The sequence below is a fragment of the Rhagoletis pomonella genome, unplaced genomic scaffold (assembly GCF_013731165.1).
Source record: "Rhagoletis pomonella isolate Grant_MI unplaced genomic scaffold, Rhpom_1.0 Rhpom_scaffold_00009, whole genome shotgun sequence".
NCBI classification, from domain to species: domain Eukaryota; kingdom Metazoa; phylum Arthropoda; class Insecta; order Diptera; family Tephritidae; genus Rhagoletis; species Rhagoletis pomonella.
The window spans coordinates 20,518,970-20,530,541 of record NW_023458563.1 but is presented as its reverse complement, the minus strand read 5'-3'; the positions used below and the strand labels follow the sequence as shown (position 1 = coordinate 20,530,541).

Here is an 11,572-nt window from a genome sequence, read left to right as displayed (position 1 = left end):
GTCTGTTAATGAGTATGTTTAAGTAAGTCAAGTCTGTGCTCCCACATATATATATATATATATATATTATTATTAATTTTTTTTTTTTTTTATTAAGGGGCTATGTACGGAATTCTTTGTGAATACTGAGTCCACAGCGCCTTCAGGGAGTACAGAACAAAAATAAATAACTGAAAGTCATTCGTTGTCGAAATTCCAGAGAACGCTTCATTTTTATGTGAACCTTTATTATTCTTTGGGTTTCGAAATTCTCAGCAAATGGGTGGATGCTGTCAAATCGACGAAAAGAGGGTTAGCGGTCGGCGAATGGAGCCACCTTCATTTTCTGCATCGTGTGCAAAAACTAAAAAAAAATTACAGATACATATATGCAAAATAAGCTTTTTAAAGCATTTCCTTAGATTTTCCATCCTTGATTACATAATATTATTTTTTACCAAAATTCTACTCCACATACTAAATTTCAACAATTTGGTTCCAATATTTACTGAAATATCGTAGTTCATGAATTTTTCGAAAATATCGTTATATGGGAATTGGGCGTAGTTAAAGTCCGATGTCGCCTATTTTCAATACCAACCTACCTTGGATAAAGGGCAACCTATATAACAAATTTCGTTGAGATATCTCAATTTCTGCTGGAGTTATCGTGTACACGGACAGACGGACGGACGGACACACATGGCCTAATCGACTTCTCTATTCGTTCTGAGCATTTATGTTTACACTAGTGAATGCGCATGGCGTTAAAACACCCAAAACTGGATTTCAAAATTAGTCACAGTTATAAGCGATCAATCTAATCCGTTCATCTAAATCCGTGTACCTGTTTTTTAGTTAAGAGAGGTCTCGCATAGTGCAGGTTTTTAATTTCATCAAAAATTAAAATTTATCGCAAATCAACAGGTTAAGGTCTTTAATTTCATTTCTCATTTTTGAAATTCAAAAGAACGCTGAAAATCGAATGACTATCACACAAAATACCTTCCCGTATAATACACATACATATACCTATACTTTTAGATCAGTGGTGCTCACGGGAGCGGTGTTGCCGTTTTGGTTACTTTTAATCAATTTTGGTTATTTTTGTCTTGGCTGTGAAGTTGTTAAGAACTTTATCATTTTGGTTATTTTTTAACATTTACTGTAGTTTTTAATTTTTGTATACATACAATAATTAAATCTTTGAAAAATATTAACAAATACATTTATTCTGCTCAATATGGTTATTTAAATAAAGTTATTACTAATAATATGGCAACTCAACATTCGACTTATCGGTTCGTGTCTTTAATAAATCGTGGTTAATTAATCGCCAAGTTTTTGAAACGGCCCGGCAGTTACACCATCTCTATGTTGTTTACACACACCTACATAGTATGTACCTAAAATGACATTTGAATAATTAATACGAGAGTCATTGAAGAGCCGCGAGAAATTATTAGAATTCCGCGCAAAATTGGTGTTTTACGTTAATTTAGACGGGCTCATTGCTATGGATAAGTGAGCAAAAAATACACAATTTTGGTTTTATTTATTTTGCATAATATGTATTTCCAAAAACCTTTTAAATTAGGTTCGTTATAATATTAATAATAATAATCTTATAGCAAGTAGGTTCTAGGGAAATACCATTCCACAGTTTTGAAAAAAATCGGTTTTTTGGGCTTTTACTGCGTTTGGCATATACGAGGTATTTCGCTCTGAGCGACGATATAGTTCAATACAGTCCAATTTTTAATTGTTTAATCATAATCATAAAATATATACAATGTATAGGTATTTCATTGATTCTCACAAATAAGTTGGAAACTGTGACCTATGTGCTTATTTCAAAACGTCATTTAGAGTCTGGTAATATTTAGATATTACATACATACATATGCACCTAATGCGGGAAGACTGATTTTCTTAAATATGTACAACTTAAGTTGGTTTTTGCATCGACCTTTTTTGACATGCCTTAAGTTACTTTATCAGATATGTAAACGCTTAAGTATTGTTAAATGCGTACAAATTTAATTACTGTCTTTTGTTATGTTACTAATAAAATATTTTTCAACTTAAATAATAAAGCAGATTTCAAACCCATTTATTTATTATTTATTATATTCTAGACTTGGCTCAAACCGTGCCATTTTTGGCACTATTTTACTTCAAATGGCACTTAATTTTTTTAATTTAGCACTTTGAAAAATAGTAATATTTCAATACATTTTTGTGAAATCATTTGCTTGTACTTATTTTTTTCAACTAAAATTTTCTAATTTCGATAGTGCAACTGGTTTATCTTATTTCGGCATTCGACCCTTGTTTTAGGAATGTGTTTCTAATTTTAATGCTAAATTGGAAGTATTTAAAAAATGGCACATTTTTTGGCACTTTTAGTTTTGTATTTTGCACATTTTGACGCTTTTTTATCTTCAATATGGCACTTGGTAGATAAGGATAGTTGGCAGCCCTGATTGTAGTACAGCTTCTCAAACTATATTGATGCAATTTTTTCATGTTAAGTTGGTGGAAAATAATGAATATCTAAATCCCGGCACTAATCCCGGGATCCCGGGATTGTATGAACGATGAAAATCTCGGGATCGCCAAAATCGAAAAAATTTACATCCCTAAATCAAGGGATATTTAAAATGCTTCATATCGAAAAGGATTAAGGTTAGCGAACGCAAATAACTGTTATGGGTGCAAATTTGTTTCAAATAAATCAACATGAAGTAGTTTTTGGAAATGTATGATGTAGTATGAAAATAAATGAAATACATTCATATTCAGTTTCAAAATACCATTGATTTTTGGGAATTTTTTAAATGATGCTGGGCATTTTCTTCCATATAAACAAATTGCCGAACATACTTTGTATGGAAGAAAATGCGTGACACCTGAAACTTGCACTTTATCTCCCTGTAATTCAATGGGCTATACTTGATTGAAACAGTTTAAAACAAAAAAATTTCAAAACACACCAACCAATCAATATACAGCGAAACCCGCTTTAGTACCCACTCCGCTTAAGCACCTAACCCGCTTAAGTAAACCACATTTTTGGGCAATATGATTTTTTGAATCTGAAGAAAATCCCTCTCTTAAGTACCTCCCCGCTTATTTACCCAACCCGCCTAAGTACCTAAATTTTTCGTACCCCATTTACCAATTTACCTATAATTTTCCCCTTTTAAGCGCTCTTTTAAAATTCCTTAAAATATTTACATATTTTGAAATTCAGTGGCAGCGTTACACACTTTCGGCAAAAAAATTATAAAAAACTTGAACCTAGCACATTTTTACTCTAAAATTTAATGGGCTAAAAAACTGCACTATCACTTCAGAGAAAAAATTTTGATTTTTGGGTGAATTTTTTTCTTTAAGTGTTGTATAAAATCTTAAGCTTAGGTTTATATGGTATTTGTTAGGGAATGAACTGTATTTTCATTGAAAAATCTTAAATAATGCAAAGGTCTTGGTTTTAAACTCCGTATACTTCATTAAATGTTCATGTTTTATTTAAGGATTTAAATATTTATGTAAGTTAACAAAAAGATGTGACTACATCAATAATTATGTTCGCTTAAGTACCCGCTTAAGTACTACGCAGAAAAAAGTTCTACGCACTTCCGCCCTTCTTTTCCGGCAACACAGAAAGGAGAGTTCTACTTAGTAAGGGATATAATCCCTAAGCGCGGCCGAAGGCCGCCTACGCAGAAAGAAGTTCTGCGCAAAAATACTTCCGCCCTTCTTTTCCGGCAACACAGAAAGGAGAGTTCTACTTAGTAAGGGATATAATCCCTAAGCGCGGCCGAAGGCCGCCTACGCAGAGAGAAGTTGTGCCCAAAAATACTTCCGTGCCCTCTTTTCCGGCAACACAGTAAGGGTTATAATCCCTAAGCGCGGCCGAGGACCGCCTACGCAGAAAGAAGTTCGTTTTCATGTATGCATTATTTCGGTTTTTGTCATATGCATTATTTCGGGTTTGAGTCGAAACTGTGCATGTATGCATTAATTCGGTTTTTGTCATATGCATTATTTCGGTTTTGAACCGGAACTCTGCATGTATGCATTACTTTGTTTTGCTCATATGCGTTATTTCGTATGCACAGTTTCCATATGCACAATTTCAGGGTGCCATTTCAAAGATATGATAAATTCAAAAAATTATTTAAAAAATTCAGTGCAAAGCAGAATAAAAATGGGTACCAAATGAAAGAGAAAATTCTTTAGGATTTAAAAAAATTAAAATATTTTGGGTTCATAAGGACGAACAGATATTGAAATGCCCTTTTAATCAATTTTATTGTTTTAAGCTAATAATGTTAGAAGGACTATATTCGAGGACGTTGTCGAGTTTATATTAGTCCTTAACGTATAATTTTTTCAAAATATATATTGCAAAATTTCAAGGATATTCACGGATACAATTTTTAAGGACATTTCCAAAACCTTACGCACCAAAAAATTGTCTACAGAATCTTCACATTAATTTGATACCCATACTGTTTTCCTAAGTACAGTGCACTAAATTTTTTAAACCATTTTCTGAATTACTCATATTATTCAATTTTCAAAGTCATTTAAAAAATCCTGACGTTAGCGAGAAAAGCTAAAAACGCTATTTTACTGCATATATTTGCCCAGATTTTTTTGTGCGTAAAATTGCCTGTCGCACGGTGTTATGTGTATGTATAATTAGATAGACATATGTATATAAAAAAAATATTATATTTAAATAAACAAAAGAAATATAGCTAAACTGGTCAATATAAGGTATTATATTATTGCCACCATTGCAAATTACAAATCCCGAAAATCCCGAGATTCTTGGCAAATAATCCCGGGATTTTCGGGACTTAAAAACATCCCTACCCTGCTTCCTATATCAAAATATGAGTTTTCATAAAAAGTGGACTTAACAACTTTTCACTCTAAGCTAGCGATATATTTATTTTTACTAGAGTGTATGTATAAAGTAATAAACAAAAGATTGAAAGAAAGAAACTAAATGAAATTAATCAGTGCGTATATGCCGCGAGCGATAGTATAATCATAGATAATTGTATGAAAATAGTAAGGCGTATAAATATACAAGTGAATAAACTTACAATACCATCTACTGGAGAAAGTATATGTAGATATGTATATAGATACATTAAGAAAGGACGTTCAAGTAGAAGATAATGCACATATCAGGATAGTACGTAGGTACAAAGCAGGGTTATTGCGAATATTCGCATTCGCATTAGCAACCGCGGAACTTTCGCATAAATTTTAACATTCGCATTCGCATTCGCAATAATCAATGGGAGCTGGTAAAACGTATATCTGGCAAAAAAAAAAAATGTAGCCAACATTATTTGCCTGTGGAGATGCTACGTAAAGACTGTCCCCCTACGCCCACCTACTTTCTTAATTTAAAGACAAAGAGTAAGATAATAGTTATTATTTCCAGCGGAAATGGTCAACGGCTGGCTATAAAGAGAATTGACTATTTGCTCGTTAAAAGATTACCTTTAACTATCGAATATTATTTGTCAAAGGTCTGTTGAAAAAACTGGATGCATCGCTAGTTTTTCCTACTTTTTCTTAGAAAAGTGTAATTATTTTTTTTCTCATAAAACTTATTATGCTTAAGTTCCGTGTTTCTTTTTATTAGTCATTCAGCTCGAAAACAAAAACATTTTTTTTTTTAATTTTGTGTAAATTATCAAAATTAGCACGCATCGAAATAACGATGAAATGATATCGATGGCCCTGTGCAATAACGACACAATTCAAAATTCAAAAAATAAAAACTGTTACTACTGTTAAGCGGCTCATGTCTCTAATCCTTGTCGAATCCATATCTAGTCTTTTGTACTTACTTTTGCGATCCTTACTGCTTATTTTAGTGAGGGATGGAAATGGATTAGGCAAGGGTTTGTAAGTAAATAAGTTGGCAGCCAAGTTCACAAATTAAATAAGAATTAATTCAAGGTGAATTTTATATCTACTGAGGAGTGGGACTTGGCATGTAATATATCGTTTGTATAGTATCGAAAGAGCTTAACTCACATCGTCGCTGAAATTCAAAAAGCCGAAACTAACTAAAAATTCAAAATTCACTTTTTGATTGATTATGAGGCATTGCATCGAATCATAAGTCCCCACATCGTTTTAGGCAATACAAAAATTTAGTTAGTTGTGGTTTTTTGCATTTCAGCGACAATGTTAAATACGCCCTTTTAAAATATTATTAACGATATGTCGAATATTTGCGTTCATTCGCCTCAAAAAATATATCAAAACTCATTGAGCGCATGGAATGGAACAACAAAACGGACTTGATGGCTTGTGGTACCGAGAGCGGTGAGGAATTCATTATGACTGGCTGCAACTAGGAAATGCCGAGCTCAGCTAACTAATAAAAAAAATTAATAACAAGCTATTCATTACAGGTGAACCTTTCCAAGAAGTCACCCGGGAACTAAGCAGATCTGAGACCTTTATCGTCCGTGATTCCAATAATTCAAATTATTATAAAAAACGGGGTACCTTCTTAACAAAATAACAAATTCTGCTGGCAGCCACGACTTTCAAAACAGAATTTTCTTCGAAATTTTTATTCCTAGAAAATGACAATTTATTTGCCATATCCACCTATTCACAACGTCTCCAAATTCTGAAACAACCAAAAGAATTGGTTCTCCAAATTGGAACACAACGGTGTTTAAAGAACGATGTTGTCATGATGCTAGATTGTGAAGATGAAAGTCAGGAGGATGCATCCGACATTTGCAGCCCCGATGCAATTCGCAAAAAGGAATTATTGCACCGCAATAAAAAATAAAGAAATATAACTGAAAGTCCTCTCAACTGGTGCAGCGTCAATCGAAAAGAATTTACAATTTTGTCAAGTTTAAAGTTTTTCAAGTTTGTCGCCTCGAGCGAGTAGTTATTTAGTGGCGCAAGTTTGATGTACGACCCGTTAGGAAACAGGCTGTAACCCGAAAAGGCAGCAAAATTACTCTTTCTTAAATACAATACTAAATAAAAAAACATTATTAAAAATTACTAACTTTTCCATTTTTATTTACCTAATCCACTTAGCGTACTCACCAAAATTATTTCTTAAAAATATTTGACAACCGCATTCCACATTCGCAACATCCCTAGTACAAAGTACCCAGCGGGAAAATGTAATGTATGGTAATTGTTAAACTTTAAACGAAAAAATAAACTTTATTTATTTTGCAAATTACAAATTTTATTAAGAGGTCGAAATATGAACACGTTCGCTGTCGCTGAGATCCGTATGAGAAGAGCGAGAAAAAAAGGAAAAGAAAAAGCAATAAAGCGATTGACATATGGCATTGGAACATTAGCGCATGGTTGTATCAACGCAGAGTTGCATTCCTCCGTAACATTCCGCCCACCTCGTCCACTTGCTGTGACGAAATTTCAGAGGAATGGCCGCCCACCATATGCGTCCCTTTATCTTCAATTGGGAGTACAATCAACTTCGAAATAGCACGTTTTAAAACAGACGACGCTGTGCGTATAGTTGCTACTCGAACGACACCATCGTCGCCTGGATGAACTTCAATTATGCGTCCAAGCGGCCAATGAGTAGGAGGAGCACGCTCATCGCGTAACAGCACCAAATTGCCAACCTTCAGATTGTCTTTGCGTTGAAACCATTTATGCCTGACTTGTAGTTCTCGTAAATATTCATAACTCCATCGCTTCCAAAAATCTTGCTGCATTTGTTGAACTTGTTTCCACCTTTTGAGTCTGCTTGTATCAACTTCGAGTAGGCTAGGTTCGGGTGTAGCTAAAATGGGCCCGCCCACCAAAAAGTGCCCAGGGGTGAGTGCCGATAGGTCGTTCGGATCATCAGTCAAAGCACACATCGGCCTTGAGTTAAGCACCGCTTCGATTTGCTTTAGCACCGTGTATAATTCTTCGAACGTCAGCGTTGCGCTACCTATTGTGCGTTTTAAATGATGTTTTGTGCTTTTGATGCCGGCCTCCCATATGCCTCCAAAATTCGGAGACCCTGCAGGTATAAAGTGCCACGAAACACCTCGAGTACTCATAGCACTAGCTGCTGTTTCAAGTTGCTTTCGCAATGCAGCGTGGTGTTCTCTTAACTCTGCATTCGCACCAACGAAAGTCGTAGCGCAATCACTATATATGTCAGAGATATATCCACGCAGAGAAAAAAATCGGCGTAGCGCAGCGAGAAACGTTTCAGTACTCATGTCGCTAACGAGTTCCAAATGAACGGCTCGCGTACTACAGCAAACAAAGAGAGCTACGTAGCCTTTGTAGCTGTGGTGACCTCTGCCTTTCGTAGTACGAATAGAATAAGGACCGCCGTAGTCCAACCCACAGTGACTGAAGGCTCTTGAAATATTGCAGCGCGGCGCAGGAAGGCTACCCATAATTTGCGTTGCAGCAGTGCTACGATGTCTAATACAACGAACACAGCTGTGGATATAACGCTTGACAGCCGAACGAGAGTCGATGATCCAGTATCGTCGTCTTAAAAAATTAAGTGTTGATTGAACTCCTCCATGCATGGTACACTCATGGGCTTGAGCTATTAACAATGTGCACAAGGCGTTGTCCTTTGGCAATATGACGGGAAAACGTTCGTATATTGGTATGGTCGCATTTTTAAGGCGCCCATTGAGCCTTATAAGTCCGTCTTCGTCTATCATCGGGTTAAGCTTAAGTAGCTTGCTCCTACGACTTAATGGCTTACTGCAACGAAGACACGCAACTTCATTAGTAAAGTGAATAGTTTGAACATACCTGATCCAAAACTGTAGTGCCTCAGCTCTTTCTGCTGCCGTACACCACGATGTCCGATCATGAGGTTGTTTTAGGCGTGCCGCAATGAATCGACGACACCAAGATGTCACCGCCAGCAGAGTGTTGATGTTCGAATATTTTTCTAATAAATGCGTAGCTAGCGAATATGTCTGTTGCGGTTCGGTTGTTGCTAGTGATGTTATGACTTCAAGATTCGAAGATGCAGTGATGACATTCTGCTGTGGCCACTTATCTTCGCCATGATGCAGCCAATCGGGCCCGTTCCACCACATTGCTAAATTGGCAAGTTGCGATGGAAATACTCCGCGTGATGCAATGTCTGCCGGATTAGCCTTAGTTGGGACGTATCTCCATGAGTCAATGGGTACCAGTTCCTGAATTTGAGAAATTCGATTGCTGACGTATTGCTTGTACTGACCCGGCCGCGAACGAATCCAACTGAGAGTTGTTTTTGAGTCTGACCAACAGTAAATTTTACTGAGTGGAAGTTGCATAGTTTCAATGAGTTTGGCCGCAAGCTTCGATGCCAAAAGAGCCCCATTCAACTCCAAGCAGGGCACCGTAATTTTTTTTATTGGAACAACCTTGGTTTTAGCTGTGAGAATGGTCACCCTACATACACTGTCTGTTGTTTCCACGCGAAGATATGCAACAGCGGCATACGCTAAAGTTGATGCGTCAGAGAAAACATGCAGTTGAAAGTTGTCAACTGCCGGTGTAACGCCTATCCACCTGGGAACCCGCAGATTTTGAACTTTATGAAGCTCTTCCCGAAATCGTCGCCATTCATCCTGCATCGGGTTTGGAAGCGGATCATCCCAATTGCAGCCTGAAATCCAAAGCTGCTGACAAAGCAACTTGCCGGTTATGACAATTGGTGCTAAAAAACCTAGGGGATCGTATATTTTTGCCACATCGGAAAGTTGTTGGCGTTTGGTAATGAATCCAGACACAGGTGTAATATTGACTTTGTATGTCAGGCTATCAGTGTCACAGAGCCAATAGATTCCAAGCGCCTTAGTCTCCCGATCCAAATTTAAGTTACAGCAGGTATCTGGTTGTATGTCGTCGGAGGAGAGATGTTGCATAAACTCGTTGGAATTCGAGCTCCATTTGCGAAGGTTGAAGCACCCACGATGCAGTAACTGTCGTAATTTAGATTGATTGTCGATAGCTTCTTCGACGGTGTCACCGCCATGGAGGCAATCATCCACATAAAAAGATTCCTTAAGAATTTTGGACGCTGTTGGAAAATCTGTTTCCTCGTCTTCGGCTAGGGTGTTCAGAACTTTAATTGTTATATACGGAGAGCATGTTAACCCATAGGTCACTGTGAGGAGTCGATAAGCGGTCGGCTGTTCATCTCCGCCTCTCCATATAATGCGTTGCATATCGGCATCCCGCCGATCGACTCGTATTTGTCGAAAGCACTTCTCTATATCCGCCATGAATCCAACCCGATGCATTCTCCACTTTAATATGATTGTACTTAAGTCATTTTGCAGCTTGGGTCCAACATGAAGGCAATCATTCAAAGATAAACCACTTTTGTATTTTCTAGACCCATTGAATACAGTTCTTAACCTCGTAGTCGAGCTTCCTTCTTTGTATACACCATGGTGGGGAATGTAACAAGCATACCGTGGCTCCTTATCTTCGCATATCTGCTCCATGTGGCCAAGAGCGATATATTCGTCCATGAACTCATTGTATAACTCGTTCATCTTTGCATCGCGTTGAAGACGATGTTGCTGGCAAGCATATAGTTTGATTGCGTCGCATTTGGAGTCAGATAGTGCGGACAAGTCGGAGTCCTCTTTAAATGGGTACCGAATGTGATACCGACCGACGTGGTCCCTGCGTACCGTTCGTTTAAAAAACTCCTCACAATAAATCTCATCCTCTGTCATCTTGGATGGAGAAGATATGTCATCCATTTGATTAAATTTCCACATCTGCTGTACCAACGTATTTAGTTCCGCAGTGGCTGTGGCACATAGTCTTGCTGATAGCTGCCGACTTACTCCTACGGGTAAGCGACCGTAGACGACCCACCCTAGATGAGTATTTTGGGCAGTGGAGTCCCCGCACTTGGAACGCTTGAGTTCGTTGCGCAGTAGAGCGCCATAGATATCTGCTCCGATGATGATGTCGATTGACCCTGGCTCGTAAAACTTCGGGTCTGCTAAGCTGAGACCAAGAAAGTCACTGTACGGAGTTGGGTCAATTCTATTCGACGGCATATTATGTCCTACACGAGAAAGCACGAGAGCAGAGCACTCCATGCTGAAATTAGGTTCGATGAGGGAACACACTGTGAACTTAACCAAACTCTTCGATTCACCCACAGTACTCCCGCCTACTCCAGAGATTGTAACCGAAAGGCGGTTCTTGCGTAGATGCAAACGCTGAACGGCAAACTCGCTTATAAAAGATGTTTGCGAACCATTGTCCAAAAGGGCTCGAAGTTTCATAAAATGCCCGGAAGAGGACCGCACACCAATTCGTGCTGTTGCTAATAGAGCTGGCGCAAGTGTTGCTGTTGTTGCGTCGATGGGTTTTTGCTGAGCCATGCTGTTGGTGCATGTAAGGCGTGGACTAGTAGTGCTGGACAAAGATGATAAACTGTCGTGAAGAATTGTATGGTGTTTCTGCATACACTTTTGGCATGCGTATGTCGAGGCACAATCACTTGCTGTGTGGCGTGCCTTAAGACAGTTTCGGCAAAGCTTAAAGTTTGTAACCACATCAA

The 11,572-nt window shown here is 37.7% G+C and overlaps 1 protein-coding gene across 1 annotated transcript; it reads right to left on the bottom strand.

Moving 5' to 3' along the window:
- Window positions 1-7,376: 7,376 nt before the first annotated feature.
- LOC118745436 lies at window positions 7,377-11,393 on the bottom strand. Its single transcript, XM_036478888.1, has one exon. The coding sequence runs from the start codon at window positions 11,391-11,393 to the stop codon at window positions 7,377-7,379; it is 4,017 nt and encodes a 1,338-aa protein (XP_036334781.1).
- Window positions 11,394-11,572: the final 179 nt, after the last annotated feature.